The sequence below is a fragment of the Prinia subflava genome, chromosome 8 (genome assembly GCF_021018805.1).
Source record: "Prinia subflava isolate CZ2003 ecotype Zambia chromosome 8, Cam_Psub_1.2, whole genome shotgun sequence".
In the NCBI taxonomy this organism is placed as follows: domain Eukaryota; kingdom Metazoa; phylum Chordata; class Aves; order Passeriformes; family Cisticolidae; genus Prinia; species Prinia subflava.
This window is the reverse complement of record NC_086254.1, coordinates 22,400,043-22,424,207: the sequence shown is the minus strand read 5'-3', so window position 1 is coordinate 22,424,207 and position 24,165 is coordinate 22,400,043. Positions and strand designations below refer to the sequence as shown.

The 24,165-nt window shown below is 43.0% G+C and overlaps 1 protein-coding gene across 2 annotated transcripts in view; it reads left to right on the top strand.

Annotated features, from left to right (window-relative positions):
• The window catches only part of PREX1 (phosphatidylinositol-3,4,5-trisphosphate dependent Rac exchange factor 1), a 112,956-nt gene that overhangs the window by 42,816 nt on the left and 45,975 nt on the right, over positions 1-24,165 (top strand). For both annotated transcript variants that reach the window (XM_063404130.1, XM_063404127.1), the window contains exons 2-9: positions 7,075-7,146; positions 7,811-7,933; positions 12,741-12,845; positions 14,481-14,582; positions 19,517-19,678; positions 20,092-20,225; positions 21,278-21,393; positions 22,338-22,487. In XM_063404130.1, coding sequence (XP_063260200.1) covers positions 7,075-7,146; positions 7,811-7,933; positions 12,741-12,845; positions 14,481-14,582; positions 19,517-19,678; positions 20,092-20,225; positions 21,278-21,393; positions 22,338-22,487 — 964 coding nt within the window. The remainder of the gene's footprint in view (positions 1-7,074; positions 7,147-7,810; positions 7,934-12,740; positions 12,846-14,480; positions 14,583-19,516; positions 19,679-20,091; positions 20,226-21,277; positions 21,394-22,337; positions 22,488-24,165) is intronic.

Genomic DNA, 24,165 nt, shown 5'->3' with positions numbered 1-24,165 from the left:
TATAGAGATAACATTGCACAGGAGGGAGAACATGAATGAAGAGGAGTCGAGAGAAGGCAAGGTACGGGAGATATGCAGAAATTAATAACAATGAGTCCTGAAGCATTTCAGAGGTGAGAAATGTAGCTTTTGGGGCCCTGAAGTGAATTGGGATCTTCTGACCTGTCTTAGAATGCAAATATTAGTGACTAGTGGGAGGAGGGGCTAGCAGAGGTCAGGGCAGTGATAGAGGAGAGACAATGGCCCTTCTGCAGCACCAGCCTGTCTTTCACTTCACAAAGGGTTTTTTGTAATTCAAATGAAAACAGCTCCTCCTTAAGAAAGGGACCTCTCTTCGGAGGGAGGAACACTGCAACGTATTTCTCCATGACTTCCCTTCAGTTCCACCTCCCTCCATCAGCATGAATTTGGTTTGACTGGGTTTTTTTGTTGCAGAATTTCGGTGTAAACAGCAGTACGTTGGAAATGCAGATAATGGTCCGGGATCTTTTTAGCGCTTTCTTTGTAAAAGACTTTTTCTGGGAAGGGCTGCTAGATCAGCTCACTTGTGATTAGTCCCGGAATACCACCGTCCTGAGAATGTCCGTGCATGTGAATTCTGCATGTGTCAACTTGCAGTGCCGCCATGTCGCTACGCATCCACGAGTGACCGAGACAGTCCTGGTTCACCTCTAGAGACGATTCAGTAACACTCACTGCCCTGGAGTTTGTATTTGCCGATGCCGTGAGAGGGGTACAGCAGAAGAGTGTGGTCTGAGCTAAATTTGTCACCTAGGCTAACTCTTGATGGAAAGAGAAAACCTTTCTAGATGGTAATTCAGCCTCTCTTCTTAAACAGCCTCCTAAAGCACAGTGACTCATCCTCTGAGTTGCCTGCCCGTTCTCTGTTGGAGTGGGAACCTGGGTCACTAACTCAGGGAAGGCTTCAGCTTTCAGGGGTGTGAGTAGACGAGATGAATCCTCATTTAAGTCCCAAAGATTTGTTGGCAGAAGCCATTTTGTGCTGGATCTCTGTCAAGAAATTCAAAGTAAGAGGAAAGCAGTTGGAATGTCTTGAGTCTTTAAAGCACACGTGAAAGTCCCAGTGCTGTGCAATGCCAGTATTTTGTAATTGATTTGATGTTATAGACAGTGTAACAATGACAAGATAGATGTAAGATAATTCAGCCAAGTGTGGTTGTAACTGCACAAACTTTAAAATTCAGGATTGGCTATGGACAAATCAGATTTTTGGAATTATCTCAGGCATGTACTTCATCTTAGCAGTAGCTATTTCTCTTATCTAGTATTTAAAGAAACAATCAAGTTCATTTATTGAAACGTTTTGTTCATTCATGCACTTACATAATTTTAGATAGCATTTCTGAATGCTCCTCTATATTTCATTTAGTATTTATCAGCATCCACCATATGTCAGATTAAGAAGTGGGGAAGAAGTTTCAAATTGCCGTGATCAGTGCTTAGTTAATGTTTAATAAATTGCCAGTATGAGTGGTGGTGTTGTAGTATGGGTACATGTATTTATTGTTTATGTATCTCTACGATTACAAAAAATACCCATCAAAAATATGCTTCAGGTCAAAGCATCTCTCCCTTGTGACATGTGACATGTCTGAATTTTGCGACTGAAGCTGCATTTCTTTTGTGAGGGTCTTTCTAACTTCACCTGAAATGGAATCTGCTTTTTAGGCAAATCGTCATGCAGTCTTCTGTGGGAAGAGATGGTGCCTCCTGTAACTCCTGTGAGTTTGTGTGCATGAAATGATTCTGCAGCTTCTACAGCTCAGACTGCCTGAGCTGTTTGATATTCCATGATGTGTGTGACTTTTTTCTTTTTTTTCCTTCTTTTTTTCCTTTTTTTTTTTTTCCTTTTTTTTTTTCTTTTTTTTTTTTCTTTTCTTTTTTTTTTTCTTTTTATCAGTCATCTTGGTTAGCTAATAATTTAGTTCCTCTTCAGGGGATAGATAAAAAAAAAGTACCAATAAGCTTTGAGGCTTTAAAGCCAGTTTGATACACAGGAAACCTGAAATTAGGGCAATAAGAGATATTTTTGGTGCTATTTCCTCTTACTAAAACACTTCTGTCTATCAGGCAAGTCCCTGTTCAGGTGTTTGCTGATGAATTAATTTGCCTGTAGATCTCAGCTACAGCTACAATGCTTTTGCAGAGTTGCTCTCTCTCACAGCTGTGGCTCTGTTGTTTAGGAGAATTTTAGTATAATGCACTCATCTGATGCTTAATCTTCCTTCTCTAGACACGGATAATTTAGAAGGTGTTTTTATAGAAATATTAATATAGCAGCAGTAATTGAGCAATGAGGGAATACCGGATTGCTAGTAAGAGGTACAGTAATAGGCTCTTGCAAAGCAGTAAAGTTGTTTCAGTATTGCTCCATTTTACATGTATAACGCTAGTAATGTCAAAGGAGTTGCTTCTGATTTACAATATCCTAACTTAATTTCACAACTGAAAAACCTGAATCAGGCCCAGTATTCTACACTGTGAACTGGCATTTGCCCAGGACAGCAAGAGATGTTGGAAAACCAGTCATCTGTATGTACTCAAGAATTACTTCATCTGTCTGTAAAATCCAGCGGTGTCTGCGATGGACATCAGTAGGTCCTGGTTAGCAGTCAGGGCAGTCCTGCAGTCAGGTAGTTACAGCATGCTTGAAGGGAAATGCTGAAAGATTTAAATAGCCTTGTGCAGTCATTGTTATGTTACTTTGAGATTATTTATTGCATTGTCTTTCAGACCTCAGTGCAGGTGGGAACTGCAGCTGACGTGGGATGGGGATGCAGGATATTAGTTTCCTGTCATTCATGTGGAGCTTTAGCTTATGAACTGCATATCTGATAGAAAACAAAAGAATATGATCAGAGTGACAAGATTCAAAGCTAACAATTGAGTAACATGAGCAAGGATGCATCTGCTCTGAAAACATGGACTTCAGCAAGCACTCATTTTAATTTGTCAGCGTATTTCAGTAAAGCTATGTTTCCACAGGACCTTCAAGCTGCTTTGCTAAAGACAGTAGGGTTTTGGTATGGAGGCAAAGACTTCTAACAGCCAAATTTAGTGACAACACTAATTCAGGTGGTGAAAAAAAAGAGAAAATTATGCTTGCAAGTTCTTGTTCATGTGTATGACCCCTGTGCTATAGCTACTAGGTGAAGATGCTAGTGAGGGTCAAATGTTGGAATTCATTGTTCATGTCTCCTCTTAATTTGTCACTGTGAACACATTTTCTTGGAAACAAGATATCTGCACTTGCAAGAAGCTTTAAACAATTGATGGCACAATTGTAAAGCAATTTATTAATATTAACCCTGAAAATTCTAAGCTCATTTAGATCCCTGGACCCTTGTTTGGAATCAGTCCTGATCACTGATTAGTTATACAAAATTGTCTCACTTGTCTCTTAAGTGCAACGTGACATTCCAGTCAGCTGTTCAGGAAACAGGTTTTACAGGATTGTGCTTTAAGTTGTTGCTTCTCCAGCAACAGGAGCACCAGTTACCTCACTGCTGTCTGTTTCTGTTCTTCTTTTCGTTTCCCTCAGGGGCAGGCACACTTTGCCTGCCTTACTGTTTAGTAAGAAGTCACTTCCTCAAACATTCAGAAATAGCAAGAATCTGCCTTAAGCATGAATTTTGAGAAGGGACATGAGCAAACTGTCACTGCCTCATCCCTAGTGTTTGCCTTGTGTTACTTCTGCTACATAGAAGATGGAACATACTAATTGTCCTAGGAATGATTTTCAGAGTGCCCAGATCATACCTCTAAGATCTCCTAAGAAAGCTGACCCCCATGCTTCCATATATTCTTGGAGGTTAGTTCCTACAGATTGAAGTTGTTGCAGATGAAAAGGGTTATACTTGTGGGGTCCCTGAAGGCTTCTTGTGAAAAATGACAAGGACCAGACCCATTGAATTTATATATGAGGAACATTGAATTTATATATGAGTTGTGTAGAGTGTGAAGAGGTTGGAGCAGCCAGAGAGAATTTGTCTCAGTAACTTTATAGGTGGCCAGACATGCTTTTACCCTTTCAACTGCTTCCTCGTTTATAACAAAGTGTTTTGGAATATTTATAAGATATAGGCAAGGCAAGTTTTTTCATATTCATCCACCACCACCTTCTCTCTTTTGGCATCACTTTTGTCATGTCCTGGTCCGATTATCCAGCTAAATCAATAGGTCTAATGAAAGATCAGAGCACTCCCTTCCCCCCAGAGAGTTGCACACTACTTGTGTCATAGATCTTGGATTCTGTGTCACCAGGTGATTGGAGGGCTAGTGCTAGTACAGATGAGCTTAGACCCTAATAAAACAAGTAGCACAAAAAATCACTGGAGAAGTTTGGGAAATGCTGACCTGAATGTCAGAATAACATCTCTGGGAAAAGAATTGCTTTTTCCAAGCAGGAAGTGGTTTGGAAGAAAGTGGTGTTGCCATGTGAACAGGGCATGCAGCATTATATTCGTGAGCTGCTGTTTATTAGCTTGTGCTTCTCATACTTTTTATTTGAATGACTGTGTTGCAAAAGATTCTTCATGCACCTCAGTAGGCATTGAAAAATGAGGAACAAACTTGTTCTGCATCCACTAAGTTTTGATAATTTGAAGACACTTGCATTTTGGAAAGTAGACTATTAAATTTGTAAGACCAAAAGCTCTTGTAACTGTCTTGTTTTATTATTACTGGAGAGACTGCTGTCCATACACATCAAGGCAAATCAGGCTGTAAGAGATTTGAAAGACTATCTACAAAGCTGACCGTCTGTTTCCCTTCTAGGTGTTTCATCCTTCTTCCTCTCTCTGCTTCTGTGCCTTTTTTATTTTTTGTTTGATTTTCCTCTTTTTTTTTTCTCCCTTTCTTGTGCTCACATCAAGTGGTCTTTTCAGACAAGCATCACAGAAAAGCTGTTTTTTAGATTAACATAGTTTCCACTTTTTTATTGAGCGGCCTCTAACAAACTAATGTGATTTGCACTTCTGTATACAGGTCTCTATTATTAGGCCCTTCATACTGGGACTAATGTGCAGGTAACTGTTAGTCACCAGTGAAGCTGCTAATTGTGTAGATTAATTGATCATTTCAGTTGAGTTTGTTGTCTCCAAACATGTTTGTGATTAAAACAAGGAAAATCTCTGCCTGATTTAGCGTTAGTGACTGAGTGACTCTAGAATGATGTTCCACCCTGTATAACTCAGATGCCTGGTTGCTTATGCTCAGCTTTCACGCCCAACACTGAAGCAGGAGTGCAGCAGTGATTCCTCCTGTCATCAGTCATCATGCTGAACACTTCATCTGCCACAGCTCTCTGACTGCTGCCAAGCTGCTGAGCACCACAGCTCCTGGCCAGATTATTGGCAGGGTGGACTGGCTGGACCTTACAAAATAATTCTTCCGCCACTGGCACATGTTCCTTTGATGTAAGAATCTATTCGGATTTCTTAGTTCCTACGAACTCCTCTGAGTTCTCCATATCTAGCTGAATCTAGCCAAGATCTTCCCATTTTGCAATACTAGAGGAGCAATGTGGTTATGGTCCCTGAAATTTGTTCAAAAGCAGGTTGAAAATCCAGGGCTAAAAATGTAGTGTCTCTGTGCCTCATTAATTAATGTCTTTTTTATTGGTGCCTGCCCTGTAGAGTGTGAATAGCTGATGAGTGACAGGGAGCTATGCCTAAGCTGGAACAGAGATGTGCTCCTTTTAGAGCTGAAAGTCAGTCAGAGGAACATGTTTACTGTATGCCAAGAAAACACCTGAGATGAAGGCATTCCCTAAGCTGTAAGTTTGGTTCAGTGACATTGCTTCTTAACAGGTTGTAAGCTGCTGCTGATCCCAGCAGGCAAAAGGGAAAAAGCAAAAGTATGCACCAGTATGCACCAGCTGACATGGACCTTGCTCAGGAGTAGTTCATCTTTTAAAGCCTTTATATTATCAAGCTGTGACATAGCTGCTTTGTGCCCTAAATAGACATGATGGACTTCCCCTCACTCTGAGGTGGATAACAGAAGTTCTTTCATCCTTGTTCACTGCACTCCCCAGGTGCAGTGTGTGCAGTGCAGTCACTCCTTTGTGTGGGAAGCAAGTTAGAAACCACTGGCAAGACCATAGAGGAGAGCTCTCTTCCCTTCTTTGCAGAGGTTATATAGTTTATTGCAGCAGATTCTGTCCTCACGGACTGCTCTTCAGTCTCTCCTGCAGGTATTTCCATCTCTGCTGATGCCTGTGGATAGGAAAATTCTCTGCTCTCAGTTCAGAAGTGCCTTTTAGCCAATAGTTGCCAAGCCAGTGGAGTCTTGAGATGGAAATCCTATGCAGTGTTCTTTTGTAAACCCTTCCCACTGAATCAAATAGGTTTGTGGGTGTGTTCAGTGCAAATGCAAGTAGGTCCTCCCAAATTCCAGTAGCCAGAGTTAGGCTTTTCAGGCCCATATTCAGATCACTGTCCATTTGTATCTGGCCTGGAGCTTTTTATTGATGTGGCTGTTAAACCCAGAGTTGTGCAGAGCTGAGAGAAGGGGAGACCTGACCTAAGTGAAAAGTTCCAGCATTGCTTCGTCTGTTTTTAACCAGCTGAAATGAAGTGAACAGGACAGGGTATGGCAGGCACTATCTGGTGAATTCCATTTCCCTCCCCTGCATATTGAGACTGTTGAACTTGGTCCTGGCCAGCTCATGGCTCTGAGGTGCCTCAGCTCCAGCAGTGTGACAATCCCTTCCACGCTGCCTTGGGGTACAGCACAACAGCTGCATCCTGCACACACAGGAAGCCTTCGGAGGAGCAAATGGACCCCATGTAGTAATAGATAATTAAAGCTAAAACCTTCAATGAAGGGATGACATTTCTTGCAGGCAAAGCCCAACAGTGTTGTAGGAAATGTCTTTGGTGGTGCCTGCATGCAGCCTGGGCATCTGTGGCGGGGAGTTCGTAAATGTTTACATTCTCTCAGTCTTAAAGGTAATCAGCCACACTGTGTTGATGGGAACCTAGAGGAAATAAGAATGAAATCAAACTATTATCAGTCTTTCTGAACATAAATCTTCTTTCATCTCTGCAGGCATTTCTGCACCGGATCCGACAGAATGCAGTGGACAAAGCTGAGAAGTACATAACAGAGGAGAATGTTAAGGTATTTCTTCTGTCTTCCTTGTTTTCTTGGTAGGGAAAGTGGTATGCAATGGAACTAGATTCAGGGATATGAATATCAAATATCCTCTTGTCATATTGGTGCTTATTATTAATTGGTTCCCTAAGGAAAGGAGCTCATGTTGACAGTTTATCTGTCAATCTGTTTGCCCATTCTTATAGCTGTCATCTACCAGTAGTTTTTCATCTCACTGGCTAATTTTAGTAAAATTTGACAACAGTGTAGTGTTGTCAAGATACTAGCTTTTGGCAGGGTTTGTGAAACACTGAGTAGAGTACAGAGGGGCCATTTCAATGTGTTTGAGAGGAAAGGCAAGGAATCCACAGCCCATTTCTGTTTTGTTTGACAGTATTCAGTTAGCCAATTTGCTTAGTCTGAAGACTTAAAAGAGGTTGCTTGCATTTACCATGCTCAGGGGTCTGCAAAGATAACCTTAATTTACAGCAGGTGCTTCAGTAGCAATAAAGATTTTCATAGGGGCTGGGAAAGGGGCAAATACAGTGTAATTCATTCTTTACAAGTCCCTGTCTGAGCTTTGGATCCTATCACGGTAAGTCTAGAGCTCCACAGTATTTTGGTGTTACTACTTAGCAAAAAACTCTGAGATATATTAAAAACTAGCAGTGTTTTTCTCCTTATATTTTAGATCTTATTTTCTAACATTGAAGACATTCTTGGTGTTCACAAGGAGTTCCTGGCTGCTCTGGAATTTTGTATGCAACCAGAACCCCAGTCTCAGCATGAACTGGGAAATGTTTTCTTAAAATTTGTAAGTACAATGACTTAATGCTATCTGAAAATACAGTTTCCTGTCGTAAGCCCTCTAGCCCCTTGGCAAGCCCCATTCTCTAAGGCTTGTAGCAATACTGTGACAATGTCTGTCCTGTATGGAAGTTGTAGGTAGGGTGGGAAAAAACTTGAGAATGACGTTAGGACAATGGTCACCACATCAAACTGAGCTAAACAACAATGTATTTTTAGAAGCTCTTCCCTTTCCTGTTGAATTTTGTTCCTTTTTTCTCACCCATCAAAAAAGCAGCACAATTTCAAGCACCTCAGAAACAGTACTCCTGCAGGTGCTTGCCTGGCGTTGCAGGCAGGGGTGTGTGGTACCCGTGCTCCTGCTCTGCAGCTCTTGCAGCAGCTGTTGCAGCACACGGGTTGCAGCAGCCGCTCACTGCCGGTGCTGCAGGCCCTGGCAGGGCTGGGGAGCTTTCCTCACAGCACAGCCTCGCACTGTTTCACCCAGGGAAACCGTGGGGAACACTTCTTTTGTCTTTCATCTTGGACAGGGTTGTGTTGTTGCAATATGCTCAGAAGAAGTGCTGGAACACCCTCAGTGGTGCTTTTTCATTATCATCAAATCACAGTGAGTTCTGTGGGGAGCTTGCAGTGAGGAAGTGACATAAGGCCGCTGAATCCTCAGTGTATTGGTGTATCTGCTGTTGTGATCACTTGGCAAGGTCATTCCTAGTCCTGATTATGAATCCAGTACTTGTCAGCAGCCAGATGTTAACACAGGTGCTTTTCTTTAGAAACTCACTGTGAAAAATACTTAAAAAATTGGTGAATAGCTTGAAAGTTCTTGAAGCACTGTTTTATCCAGCCACTGCATTTTTTTAGTGAAGCAGGTTTTCTCTAAGTTTCTGTGTATCATATATCCTTGTAGCAGTCCCCAGATTCACCATGTGGAATTACATCAGACTGCAGTGCTTGGGTCCTCTTCATGGGATCTGTGTATCCTTAATGTCCTCTAGTCTACCTGGGCCTGACTCTTCCTGGTCTGTCTTGGCCTAGAAGAGCCTTACTCGGCAACGGTCCACAGCCTTCAGAAACAGAACACTGCTTTTATGGAATCACGGAATTATCAAGGTTGGAAAAGACCTTTAGGACCATCGAGTCCCACGTCAACCCAGCACCTCTGCCATGTTCACCATTAAACCATGTGCTCAAGTGCCACACTGACACCTTTTTTAAATACATGAAGGGATGGTAGTTGTTATGGATGCAATATTGTCCCAAGGACCTCTAATTTAGAAGGATTGAAGTCTTGAGTAACACCTAAAGCAAGCAAGCAGATTTTGCAAGAATTCCAAAAAAGAAATTATTGCACATTGTCTTTTTGAAGTATTTTAAGAGGTGAAGAAATGTGCTTGTTCTGGTATTCAGGTGTGAAAAATTGTTTTCCTTCAGAAGACATTGTCTGCCCTACTGTACTCGATGTGGTCGGTGATCAGAAGTTCATTGTCTGGTGGTAGGTGCTAGAGTTTATTCTGGAGCTGCAGTTCAGTGTGACTGTAACAAATGGTGAAGAACATCCTTGAATATTCATTCCAAATCCAGTGTCCAGCCTTAAACAAAAACAGCATGTGGGACGTGTCTCTAATGTCAGAGAGGGCGTGTGCGCTGACCGTGGAGTGATGGCCACACCTCGTGAACACAGGCTCACTGTCCAGGGCAGGAGAGGCTGTGACTGTGTGTGGAGCAGAAGGGCAGAGGGTTGTCAGATCCTTTGTTTCTCATATTGCCATTTTGCTAGAGGTTTGGGGATGTAGTAGCTAGAAACTTGTTCTACGGAAACGTGTGTTTCATTTTTTGGAGCAATGTTACATGAGTGGTCAGTTTTACTAGCTAACTCATCGGGGATATTGTTTTGTTGAGAATTATGTTTTCTGTTTAGGTTTTTGATGTTGGCAAAGTTGGTTTCAGCCTGCTTTGAAACAAGAAAATGCCATGCCTTGTTAAAAGTATGTCCAAAGAAAATGTTGCAGTTTTCCAAATATCTTATTTGCTTTTTTCTAGTCAAAACTGTTTTTTAAATTTGCACTAATTTGTGGGCAGTACGAATTAGTGGATCCAAAATAACATGTTTGGAGAATAAGCTGGTTGAAGACTTATTTTAACCAAACTGAGAATAGTACAGACTTACTTCTGTCACCAAAACAGAAGGTCTAGCTGTGTATCCAGCAGATTTGCTGAGTAAGAAAGTGCCATTTTTATCTGGTCACGTCTCTGACCATAATTGCACTTCAACCTGGAGCAATTGCAGGCTCAGAATTCCTGGGCTAACATCTGCAATTATGTAACTGATAATTTCCTCACCACGCTATGGGAGAGCCCAGGACTGAGTATCACCCAGAGAGGAAATGAAACACTTCAGACAAGGAGTAATTTTAAGTATAGTTCTCATATTTGTGGGTCACCAGCGTGGGGTACAGCTGGGAAAGACTTGATGAAAGCACTCTGGTGTGTGTATAATTATTGTACTGTCTTGAGCTTTAGCAAAAGGATTTTGCCATGATCTAAATATAGCTTCCCAAACTCCAGGCACTTAAAGCTGCAGTCAGACACCTGAGCAGTGACACTTTGTGAGCACTGATGTAACAGATGATCTTGTGTTAATGGCTGCTGGTTTTAGTTTCAAGCATGTGTGCATCCAGAGAGTTAAGGAGAAAATGAGGGAAAAAACCTTCTATATCTGTTTCACTCTCTAACTCTCCGGTTTTTATGGTTGACAACAATCCTATTGCCTTTTTGCTATTGTGCTGTGGACCCAAGCTTGCCTTTTCATGCATCTCGTCGTCAGAAGCTTTTGTTTCTTTGCAGCTTCCCAGTATTTCACCCCAGTACCAACATGAACAGCTGCCAATGAAGGGTAAAAGTCCTGAACATCTGCATTCCAGCTCTTTGCACCATACCTTTTGTGGCTGTTGTTTTATTTGCTTTGTACCATTGTTCTTGTGTTTGGACATACACCTATTTCTTCTCGGTTCCTTCTTTTGAAGTACACAGAGGGAAAAATTAATTAGGTTAGTGAATAAACCAAACCCAAAAGCATTTTATGGACTCTGAACATGTGTATCTACCATTGAACATCTGACTCCTAAACTAACATAAATGCAATTTCTCTTCCTTGTGACAATAGCAAAGGGAATACCCAGGGACTGCAACTGTATTCCTATGGTTTCCTGCTAGTAAACTCCTTCAGTTGGCAGTAGTTTTTTGCAGGTATCACTGTGAGCTGTCTTGAAAGTAGCTCAATGCTGCAAATACCTTCAGCTGACACAGGATCCTCTAAGAGTACTAGGACTCCAACCAAAACTAAAAAAAAATTAACTTCCAGAATCTGGGGAGATTAAAAGGTTCAGATAGAATGTTTTCAGACCAGAATTCTTCTGTGAATGCAACACAAACTCTGGAGGGCATTGGCTACATGGCTTGGTGCCCTGAGATGGTAGCTCTGAAAAACCTCACCTATTACCCTGCAGAGGACCGCACTAATGCTTTGAAATTACTTTTGATATGCAGACTAGCTTGTCTGGGTGCCTCGATGTGGTGCTGCATTATGGCATAGAAACCAACTTGAACCAGGAAATAAAGTACTATCGTGAGAAGCACTCAAAAATGATGGGTTTTTTGGCTTCTGAATCACTCATTTTGCCGAAAACGCAATACAGTCTCATGACCCTCCTTTTTTTCTGGTGAATGCAATACCAGAAGCTCTGAACATAGCTGCTGAAAGTTCAGCCCTTCCTACCAGCTTTGAGAGGATCAGCTTGCCCCTTGCCTTATCTGCTCGGGCATGGAAATAGTTGTTCTTGCTTCTTTTGTGAATCACTCCAGTGTTTCCAGATATCTAGTGTTTGCAATGGGTTCAGCATCTCTGATCATTTTAGATAGAAGGAGTTCCACTGTCTTTGAATCTGCAGATCAGTAGAGCAGAACTTGCTGACCCTGACCTGCCAGTTGACCTTCATTTCTTAAGAGGGGATTTCATTCCAGCATGTGCTGGTGGGTGTGACGTGTCCCAGAGTTAGTAGCTCAATCGACTTGTGAAGCTCCTTTTCCTGTTCCTGTTCCTGTTCCTGTTCCTGTTCCTGTTCCTGTTCCTGTTCCTGTTCCTGTTCCTGTTCCTGTTCCTGTTCCTGTTCCTGTTCCGTTCCTTCTGCAATATGTTGATTATTTGGTGAAATTCTCCCAGTAACAGAAACTATTATATAAAGCTGTTAAGTTTTGTCTGCTGTTTGTCTCTTGTTTGAGAGCACAAAGTAAACCAGCCAACTTCTGGGGCCTGGCTCTCACTCCTTGAAAGGTAGGGGATTTCCAGCTTTGTGTTACAGTTCCCCTCCAGATCTCAGGGCTTCTTTCAGGCCTTGGTTCTTCCCAGCCACCTGGCTTTCTTCCTTCTGCAGGAGTGGTCAGCCCCCTTTCTCCTGGCTTTGTGTTGTACCTGGCTACTTTCACGAAATATCCTGACACACATGCAAGTATTCCCAAGATAGCAAAATCCATCCTTTCAGGAAAGAATGCCTGTGATCTCAGTGAAGCAGTAAGAGGAAAAGTGCTGAAATCTCAGTGTTCAGAGAAGTCTCTGTTAACTTACAGAGTAAGTCAGGAATAAGTGAATACCTGTATACATTATTCACATTAGACAAGTATCATACACTTCATGAAAACTCCAATGCTAATGCCACTTGGAGTCCACCTTTCTTTGTAAAGAATTTGGTAACAGACTCTGGCAAAATAATCTCTCTAGTGGTGTCTGAATCAATAGGTTACTTTGTTTCTCCTTGCAGAAAGATAAATTCTTTGTGTACCAGGAGTACTGTAGCAACCACGAGAAAGCACTCAGACTGCTGATGGAATTGAACAAGATCCCGACGGTCAGAACATTCCTTCTGGTAAGCACCTTCTCTAGCACACTTGACTGAATGATCTGAATTTGCCCTGTGCTCATAATAATTCTTTGGTATCCCAGGAATTCTGGACATTTTGCAGGTATTATCCATTGCAGGTATGGAGCACTCATGGTGGAGGGGTACTGAAGTGGCTGATGAGTTGAGGCACAGAACTGAGCACTATCAGCACAAACCAGTGCTACAATGCTACTATGCAGAGAAAGCAGCCTAAAGTACAAAGCATTACTTGTGAGGATAGGTTGGGCCCAATTGCCCCCTCACAGCTGCTGAAACATAGAATGTGGGAATGTGCTTGAAAAGTCAGTCAGTGTTAAAGGCCAGAGCTAGAGAGAGGGCTGAAAGAAGAGATGGGAAGGACTGAATCACCTGAGACTTGGAAATTGGACAGGGAGCATTGTGAGCTGGGTAGCCAATGCCACAGATCTAGAATAGCCTGGGGACAGGTTATTTTACAGACAATTGTCTGTAAAAATACCAGTTAGGACTAATGAGATTTTATGTATGATGTCTGTGAACATTCCTTGAAGAGAAGTATTGTAGAGCTACAGCCACAAGACTCACTAAATTTCAGTGTCTGAGTGTATTTCACAGGGGAAAATGTTCCTGGCAATGCCCCAAAGCAGGCACTTCTTGGCTGAACTGCCTTTGAAGTTCAACTTCTGTGTGGACAGGACAGGTTTGCAACTGGAGTGACTTTCAGAGCAAAGTCCGTATTCATGGTTGAGCATAGGAATGTGGACTACTTCGTCTGAAATAGATTTGAAGTCCACTTGAATCTACTACCTCTCTCTGGCATCAGCCAATAGTAGAATCATCAGGGAAATGTGTAAAAAGCTTACAGTAGGGCACTATTGATTTGTCAAAAAGATTACAGATTATTGTTACAAATTAACGACAGATCAAGGACTATAAGGGTTTTTTTTTTCTTCCCAGTGCCATACCCTGTTGTTAAACTCTTAAACTTTCTATATGAATCCTGAGAAATTATTTTCCATAGTCTATTGAGAACTTCCATGTGTGCTGGTTAGCCAGCCAGTGTGCCCAGGCTGTTTGTCCAGCTGTGCTCAGGCATAATGTTTTGCCAGAGAATTGGTGAATGTTATGGACATGACTCATTTGTTTCAATTCCAGGTCAATGCAGACATAATAACTGGACTAAAGCTAATTACGTAATTACTAATAGGCTTTATTTTAGCCTTCAAGAGTTTTCTGGACTGACAGTATACAACTTTACAGAGTGAACCAAAACAACAGGTCATATCTGTTGTGGGGGTAAATTGGATTATTTTAGGTGATGGTCCATCTAGGTTTGCTGTTTGCCATTGTATTGCTAGGATGGTTTTTAAGTCATCAGCTGTATAATATTTCTCTGAGAAGATACCTTTCTGTACAGCTATTGTTATCCACTACAAATTTTCTTCTGCTGATGCCTGCAGAACTTTTCAGACTTGATGGCTCTATGTCAGTGGTGAATGAAGTGCCATTTCCTGTACCTTAGGTGTGGTAAAGTACTTTCTCACCATAACACATGTTTAGAAATATAAAGTTGTGTCAAAAATCATCAGAAGGCTTTGTGTGTGAGGTAACATTTGGGGTTTTCTTTTTTTTTGATTATAGGGTTGCATGCTTTTGGGAGGCAGAAAGACAACAGACATTCCACTAGAGGGTTATCTGCTGACTCCAATTCAGAGAATTTGCAAATACCCTCTTCTGCTCAAGGTAAACCAGAAAAGTATTTCTCCAGATGGTTGTTTTATTCTTGGAATGATTCTGCATTTTTTAGCCTTGACTTTTGTTGCCACTATTGCTTTCCTGATTTACTCTTCTGAGAGTTGGATCTTCTCTGAAGAAAATTTCTTTTTATGGGTACAGGCAAAAAGCTGCCTGATGCTGGCAGCTGCTAAATCCTGTAATGGTCTGGGTAGAGCAAACTGGGTGACTTACTGACCAACCAAAGCCTTTTGACTTCAGTGCTCTTCAGTGCTCTTCAGTGCTCTTGGTTGTCTCAGTGAGTTCCCAATGGGCGGGTGTGAATCCAGAAATGACTAACTGTGCTATGTGGCACTAACTGGCCCCCTTGCCAGTATTCTTACCATAGAAGATAAAGCATAAAAGACATAAAAAGAGCTAACTTACCTCTCATCCTTTCTGGTCAGGGCTGTGTCACCTGCCTGGTGGGGACAAGAAGAGGGAAAAGGAGAAAGCAGTTTCTGGGAGAGCTTGCCAGTGGCCTCACAGATACTGTGTGGCTAACTGTGGAGGGAGATAAACCTCCCAGACCTCTGCCATGGAGGGATGTCCCTTGAATGGAATGTGATAAGCTCATCTCAACCCCTCCCTGGGAGAGAGGATATGGATGAGGCAGTTCTCTCTCAGGTCAGAACAAGGCTCCCATAACGCTTTAATATACCTCTCCAAACCCATTGGTCTTTCCCTTTGGTACCACCCCTGCCTCCCCCATAAACACCCCCAGGGGTTCCCCTGCTGGGCAGGGAGCTGCTGTACCTGGCTGCCCTTTGCAGGGCTGGACAATAAGGGCTGCCCTGTGGAATCTGCCACAGGGCACCTCTGGCTCTCTGTTCCTGAGTCAGCCTGGGAGAACCTCGCAGGGCAGAGCTGAGGGCACTGCCGAGAGCTGAGGGCACTGCCGAGAGCTGAGGGCACTGCCGGGAGCTGAGGGCACTGCCGAGAGCTGAGGGCACTGCCGAGAGCTGAGGGCACTGCCGAGAGCTGAATCCACTGCCGAGAGCTGAGGGCACTGCCGAGAGCTGAGGGCACTGCCGAGAGCTGAGGGCACTGCCGAGAGCTGAAGGCACTGCCGAGAGCTGAGGGCACTGCCGAGAGCTGAGGGCACTGCCGAGAGCTGAGGGCACTGCCGAGAGCTGAATCCAATGCTGAGAGCTGAGGGCACTGCCGAGAGCTGAGGGCACTGCCGAGAGCTGAATCCAATGCTGAGAGCTGAAGGCACTGCCGAGAGCTGAGGGCACCGCCGAGAGCTGAGGGCACTGCCGAGAGCTGAATCCAATGCTGAGAGCTGAGGGCACTGCCAGGAGCTGAGGGCACTGCCGGGAGCTGAGGGCACTGCCGGGAGCTGAGGGCACTGCCGAGAGCTGAGGGCACTGCCGAGAGCTGAAGGCACTGCCGAGAGCTGAGGGCATTGCCGAGAGCTGAGGGCATTGCCGAGAGCTGAGGGCATTGCCGAGAGCTGAGGGCACTGCCGAGAGCTGAATCCACTGCTGAGAGCTGAATCCACTGCTGAGAGCTGAATCCCTTGCAGCCACAGGCCCCAGCAGGCTGCCCCTAGAGACACCTCTTTCTCTGGGAGGAGTGCAGCTATCCCCATCGGGCTACAGACTCCACGGCTGTCCACAGCTAACAGCCATCAGTCTTCTTGATATCAGTCTCTTCCTCAGCTAGTGTCACAGTGTGTTTACTAAAAGAAAAGTAATTAAAAAAATACAAAGACTTTCCCTCATATTTTGAAAGAAAGGTCCCTTTATGAGTTCTGGAAGAAAGTAAGAATTCTGTGATGAATGTATGTCAAACCTCCTGAGGACCAAACATCCTTTCTTTGAAAGCCAAAGCCAATACCACCCAGATGAAGACTGAAACAGTGCTTCTTGCTTTCAAGCCACAGTGGGGCAAAGATCCACTGCTGAATTTGCCCTCCACTTGCCTTCCCTGTGTCTACTCTTAGCTCTGGGGCAACTGACCCAGACCCAGATGTACCTGTTGAACAAACAGTCTTGCAGCGAGGGGTCAGATCACACACTATTCATTAGCTGAAACTTCATGGACAGGAAATAAAAGTTTTAAGAAAAAACGAAGAGGAATTAGCTTTTCATTAGGCAACAAATCTGCCTCAGTCAGTGAGATAATAACAACTAGAAGTTGTTCAGTCAGAAAATATCAGTGACCATTATACAGTCTGGCTGATTCTGATTATCACAGGTAGTGAATTCATAGCAAATAAGTTGTGTCCCATTCAAGACTTATTTGATAGTTGCTAGCATGGAATTACCAGAGTGGACACAAATGTCTCAGACATGAGAACAGTTAAGGGGAAAACACAGGCAGATTCTGTTTGTGCTGACCAGGAAAATGGAGCTCTCAAAGCAAGGAAAAATGGAGATAGATTAAAAAATAGCACAACCCTCAAATTAAGTGTTTGCTCTCCCTTTGCTACTGAACTTCAGTTATGGCTCCTGATATAGCTCTTTTGTATTAATGGGGATTAGATCTTACTTTTTCTAATTCCCAGAGCAAACAGATACTATTGTATTCCAGCTGATGAGAAAAGTCTTAGACCAAACCTTGCCTACTTTCCTCTTTTACTTTGTTTTTAGCAAGAGTTTATGAATATCCAGTTTATCTGGTAACTTTGATATGACCTTGTCTAATGTAAGTATTTGGTGTAGCCGAGTCGGTGGGTTTGATAAAGCTAGTATGCACAAGGTAATTCAGACTTGTTTGTGTTTGAAAGTAAACTGAAGTAGTAGGGTAAGGCACATATTTTAAATACTGTAACTACTTTTTATTAATAACATATATGTGTGTGTGTGTTCTCCAGAACAATAGCATCTGGCATCTAGCATCTGGAGTTGATTCGGGTTACTTAATTAGGAATAATACACTAGAATATCTCCAAGTGCTGATCTGCTTTAAGCATTGCAATAATTTCCAGTGAAAATATGGCATCCTGCATCAAGTGACCTTAATGTTTTCTCATCCTCTGATGAAGCTGTTTGGGTTTTTTTAACTAACAAATGATGGAGACAGAACGATGATTCAGATGATGGTGATCAATACATTCCAGTTTTATTTATAGTTTCCCAGTTTTTATGACACAAGCATTGCATTTTTGAAGTGCCTGTCAGTAAACAGGTTTTTGTTTGAGTTTTTTGGTTTGGGAATTTTCTCCAGGGAAAGGTGGGGTGGAGTGTTATTTTGTGGGTGGGGTTTGCTGGAGTTTTTTTGGTTGGGTTTAGGGGAGGGGTTTGAGTTTTATAATTTTTGTGTCTTTTTCTCTGTCTAATTTGCAAGCCTTTCATGTGGTTTGAAGGATGGGACTCAAACCTGGCTATGGGATTTCATTATCTCTGTACAAATAGAGAAGTCATGATATTAATATTTTTGCCCCAATGCAGTTCTTCTCTGCTTCAGACAGCATGCAAGAAAATTATTGTAGAATTTTCTCAGTCAGTAAATTAATTCCTTGTAAGTGAGAAAGGGGCTTGGACTGGGCTCAAGCAAAACGAAACTCTTGGCTGTGATGGGCACTGGTTTTTGGGAAGGAGGAAGGTGGCAGAGGTAAAGGGACACCCAGAGGGCATAAACGGTGTCAGCCACTGGAGCCAGCACGGGTGGGTGGCTGGAGAACTTGCCCAGCAGATGCTTCCAGCGTGGGGGTTTGGGTGAAGGCAGCTCTGTCTCACCCCTGCTAATTGTGGAACTCTATTAACTAGTCTCAACCCTACTGCTTAAGAGTAGAAGCAGCTGTTGTGTAAACCAGTCTCTGAACAAAAATAGTCTTTTCCCCTTAATAAAGAGCATTTCTCTCAGCAAGAAGCAAACCCTGGGGCAGTGGAGATCATGGGTTAATCACACCATCGTGTGGGGATTAGGCACAGTCACTTCTGTCTTCTTCCTCTGGCTCAGGAGGAATGTGCAGCACATGACAGCCGCACCCTGCAGCTCCTGAGCCCAGAGCTCACAGGGCTTGGGCCTTGCCCGAGGTCAGGTCTGTTAAGGATTTGCTCACGCTCCAGCCAAAAATGCACATTCCACCTCTGATCCTTTAAAACATCTGAGGATACACAACTCCATGGGCGATTAGGGTAGTAATTATGTATTGCTTCATGTGGGGAAGAGTCACTGGCCCTGGGAGGGGCAGAAATACTTGTATGCAGAGAGCAGTCACCAGAGTCAGAATCCCCTGGAAAGGAAAGCCCAGTGGCCAGGCACACACGGGCCTCCATGAACCACTGCCTGCACTTGGAAGGGGAAAGATGGGAAGCCACTGGTGTGCGTACAGAACAGGATGAAGGAAGCTTACCTTATTGTCTCCCTCATCTCTCCATTCCTCTCGTAGATGTTCAAGAAACAGAACCTTCTATTTGGCCATAATTAAATATATTTATCTTTGGGGGATTGGCTTTTTCTCCTCCCCTCCCCTCCTCCAAGAAAAGTTGCGTTGCTCTTAGATTCATGATATTGTGTGGTTGAAATCCAACTCTGTAGTGTAATGTTAAAAATCGTCTATTCCTTTAAGAGCTATAAGGAGCACTGCCAATTTATAAATCATGCTTTTGTCTTCTACACATATATAATCACAAATAACTGCTGATATTTATAAAACCAGAAGCACATTTCTATTGCATTTTAAATTATATTGTAGGTTCAGTGGCATATTGAAGTTAATCTGTTTTATCTGATCTACCATTGCTCGTCAAGTGTATACTCTGCAGAGACATTGACATAAATTACCAAAAAAAAAAAAAATTGTGAGTTAGAACAGCATCTGCAGTAAAGTGTCCCCAAATTCTCTTTAATTTTGCAATGATTCTGACATTTTCCTACAGGATTGCTTGCTAATGCTCATACCTTTCCATGAACCACTTCTCAGTTTCCATGTTTTCTCTTTTTTTTTTAAGGAATTAGCTAAGAGGACTCCCTCTAAGCATCCTGATCACCCAGCTGTCCAGAACGCACTGCAGGCAATGAAGACAGTCTGTACAAATATCAATGAGACCAAGAGACAGATGGAGAAACTGGAAGCCCTTGAACAGTTGCAGTCCCACATTGAGGGATGGGAGGTAGGATGCAGGACCAGCAAGCTCCCTGGAGGCAGTTGACTGTACAGTTTAATGACTCATGCTGTGTACAGGGATTTATTTCTGTTTCTTTTGTGATGTGTAAACACTCTTGAAGGCATGGGCAGCATCAGTCTGACGAATTTAGAATTCAGAGTTTATTCTGTGTGTGCAGGCTGCCGCTAAATTGTAGCAGAACAAGCGGATTATGAAAGAAAGGAAGGTGTTAGAGCTAGAATGAAACTGATATTTCTGACGGGCAGATCTCACTTGAAAGGCAAATAGAGCTGGGTGAAATCCTTATGAGTGCATCAGTTATTTCACAGTTTAATGGAAGATAAAATAAGAGCATGTTAGTGAAAGACCTTCATTGTGCACTCATAAAGGACAGTTAATCTCTCTTTTTTATGTTTCAGGGATCAAATCTGACAGATATTTGCACACAGCTCTTACTGCAAGGGACTTTGTTAAAAATCTCAGCAGGAAACATCCAGGAGAGAATGTTCTTTCTGTTTGATAATCTCCTGGTCTATTGCAAGAGGAAATCCAGGTGAGTCCCTCTGTATTTTCAGTTTTACCATTCAGAAGATTTGTAAGTGGAAGCTGTGATCAATTACTGATCACTCACCGTATTCTCTATTGCTTTGTAGGGCTGAGTCACAGGTGGAACTTCCCTCTGTTCTTGACTATTTCTATCACTTAGGCAATAGGAGAGAGAAGTCACTATGTGGTAGGATAAATATTCCAGGCAGTATCGGAGTGCCTCTCTGAGAAGTGTGCAGTCCAAAGAGGAGTTAAAACAGTGCAGCAAATTTTTTCTCTAGCTGATTTTTACTGCAGTATTTTTTGAATCTTAGGAGGTACTGTCAAACTGCCACAACAGAACCTTCACTGACTTGAGTTTTGACTCCTGCCACCTCTTAATGACCATTTGGCCAGTTGTGTTTTGGCTTAGTAGGGCTATTCTTGGATAGTAAAGCACAACAGATGTCACTTGGATAATTTTAAACCTATTTTAGGCATAAAAAATCAGAACATAACCAGTAATGAAAAGTGCTTTCCTGAATTCAGCAGAGACCCTATAAAGCTTATGGATAAGGATGTAAACTTGGATGCAAAATTGCCCCAGCAGAGTTTTCCCTACAGCAATGTGTAACACACACAGCAGGCTGTGTGACACCGGCCTCTGCAGGTAGTTCATTTCATGTTTGAAGCTTGGTGCGTACCACAAGCTGGTCACAGCTGTAGGCAAACAGAGGAGTTCAGTGTCGTGTTGTCAGGTGATGCTGCAGTTGTCGTCCCAAGGCCACGTGCTGTTCATGGACATGTATTTCAGTCAGTCACCAGGAATGGAAATCTTGAAGCCAGCCGCATCTTCACATGCTCTGGCAAAACAAGCTTGTTACTGCTGTACTAACACCGGTACACACCTATCTTGGAAATCGGAATGAGTATTCCAATTATTTAACATCAGAGATGTCCAAATACCACCAGTCACTATATTGGAATCCTCCTTTAATAGGCATATCTCAGATTGATTTATTCATGTATATATTAGACTGTTTGCTTATATGTTGCTAACAGTCTTCATCCTAATCACAGAGTTACTGGGAAAAAACCATCTAAAAGGACAAAGTCCATCAACGGGTCCCTTTATATCTTCAGGGGCCGAATAAATACAGAAGTCATGGAAGTAGAGAATGTGGAAGATGGAACAGGTAAGTGACTAAATATTGTCTTTTAAGAACACAGCAAGTTCAGATCTTGTGTTGGAAGGTGGTGCAAAAGTACTTTTCTGTCTCCTTTAATGAAATCTGAAGCAATCTATAGAACTTGTAGCACCTTCATTATTGGACCAACTTACATGATTGAAAGACTGGAAATGCTTTCAGGCACTAGTCCTTCCTTCTGAAATGACCTTAATTAGAGTATGTGTTCCCAGAAGACTGTCTATTTTTTGTCCTGATCCGAGTTAATTTAATAAGTTACTTCTGTCTTCCTCCCATCCTTTTTTTACATCATAAGCCATTACAGCTAAAATAACAGAAATTCTGGATCTTCTTCTCATTTAGAATGCTACTAAATACTAGTCTTAGTATCCAAATTAGTAGCATGGAATGTGACCATGAGCAAAATACAGGAATGGCAGTTCTGTTATGTTTCTTGTATCCTGACACAGGCAGGAAGACCAGATGGGTTTCTGATTCCATCCACAAAGGCCACACCACTGCTGCCCCTATTGTAGAAAGTCAGGAGTTGGTATTATGTCCTTTAAACAGTCGACACATAAAGAGTTTCTGTGTTGTGGGGACAGAAATCCTTACAGTGCAGGAAGATAGCATGTCCCCAGAAAATTCAGAACACAGAACCTGAACAAACATCAGACTCTTTCACTGACAGCCTTGTATTTAAAAGACTTTAGTTGTTCTTCTGAGGTGAAATCATCAAGTGTTGCTCTTAGGACGGAAGCATTCAGTCATTTTGAACAGCCTGTTGATACTTGTACCTCTGGAGTGGTAAGTACAGCTGGGCAGTGAGTGAGGAACACCTCAGGAACCAAGGTCTTCCAAGAAGATGATTGTACTGAAAGCGTCCCACAGTGGTTTGATTAAAAGAGCAGGCGTCCTGCTCACTGTGTGCTCTGCGGTTTGGTCTTTTGCAGCAGATTACCACAGCAACGGCTACACAGTGACAAACGGCTGGAAGATTCACAACACAGCCAAGAACAAGTGGTTTGTCTGTATGGCCAAGACTGCCGAAGATAAACAGAAATGGCTGGATGCTATAATCAAGGAAAGGGAGCAGAGAGAGAGTAAGTGGATGGTGTATTTTGTACCACACTCAATGGACTTGTAGGACAAATGTGTATGCACATACACATATTTGAGAGAAACAGAAAAGGTTGTGCATTTTCCTCCACGGGCAGAATTAAAATCTGTTCTCAATGTTTTCCTAAAACTAGGAAACAGCTCTGACATCTCAGTAGGTTCTTAATTCATTGCAGTGTCTTACCATAAAGCAATAGGAATTTATATCCAGTTAGGATAAACTTTTCTTCCCAAAAAATTGCAGTTCTCCTTTTCTCTTACACCGATCACTCAAATTCTGCCTAATGTCAATCTCTGCTAAAATTAGGCATGGAAGTACAGGACCACTTCAGGCTGGCTGTTCTCAAGCTAGTCTTGGAGGTGTCTAAAATCTGTGTCTCTTTTGGACTCGAGTTGCCCACATTTGCAAGTTGTAGAGTAACATATCCAGAAAATGATGTGTTCAGGCTAGAAGACAAAAAGTGTCTACAGTACCAGAACAGCTTTTGTGAATGCTGTCCTCCTAAAGCAATTTGCAAATCTAAAGAGAAGAGGAGCGGAAAATGTCAGTTATGAGGATAGTTATAACAGAGACACCTGCTGTTTTCAGAGATCATCCCCCTGCCTGTAGCAATTTTCAAGTTAGCATGAATTATGTGCTTGGGAACTTGGACAGGTTCACAAGTGAAATTTCCACAGGAAATTAGTTTCAGAAAGTTGAGAATCACAGAATCATAGAACAATTTGGACTGGAAGCAACCTTAAAGGCCATTTAAGGCCATGGGCGAGGACACCTTCTGCTGTCCGAGGCTGCTCCAAGCCCCATCCAACCTGGCCTTGGACACTTTCAGGGCAGGGGCAGCTGCAGCTGCTCTGGGCACCCTGTGCGAGAGCCTCCCCATCCTCCCAGGGAACAAATCCTGCCCAATATCCCATCCCATGTCCCTGCCCTCTGGCACACACAGACACATTCCCTGTGTCTGTTCCCTGTGTTCTGTCCCTCCACCCCTTGTCCCCAGTCCCTCTCCAGCTCTCCTGGAGCCCCTTTAGGCCCTGGCAGGGGCTCTGAGGTCTCTCCGGAACCTTCTCCAGGGGAACACTCCCAGCTCTCCCAGCCTGTCTCCAGAGCAGAGGGGCTCCAGCCCTGGGAGCAGCTCTGGGGCCTCCTCTGGACTTCTCCAGCAGCTCCGTGTCCTTTTCATGTTGGGGCCTCACACTGAACACAGCACAGATGGGGTCCCACAGGAGCAGAGCAGAGGGGCAGGATCCCCCCTCCTCTGCTGCCCATGCTGGGGCATCAGCCAGCCCGAGGGGGTTCTGTGTGCAGTGCGTGTGGCTGGGGCACGTCCAGCTTTTCATCCACCTGCACCCAGAAGCGTTTCTCTCCGGGGCTGCTCCCGATCCATTCTCCCAGCCTGTATTTGTGCTTGGGATTGCCCTGACCCATGTTCTTCTTGCTTTGGACTTTCTTCATGTTCTGTAAACCATTCTAGTTTGTGTGATATGATATAACCATAAGTTTAAAGCTGCTTTTTAAAATGGAGAGGAAAAGCTGCATCTTGGTGGTGCTAAACTTATTAATGACAGTTAGTTTTGTACTCAGATAAAAAAATTACCTGATTTCCCCTTTAAGTGGAAAATAAGTCAATCAATTTTTGTGTTTTACAATTTTTGCTGCTTGGT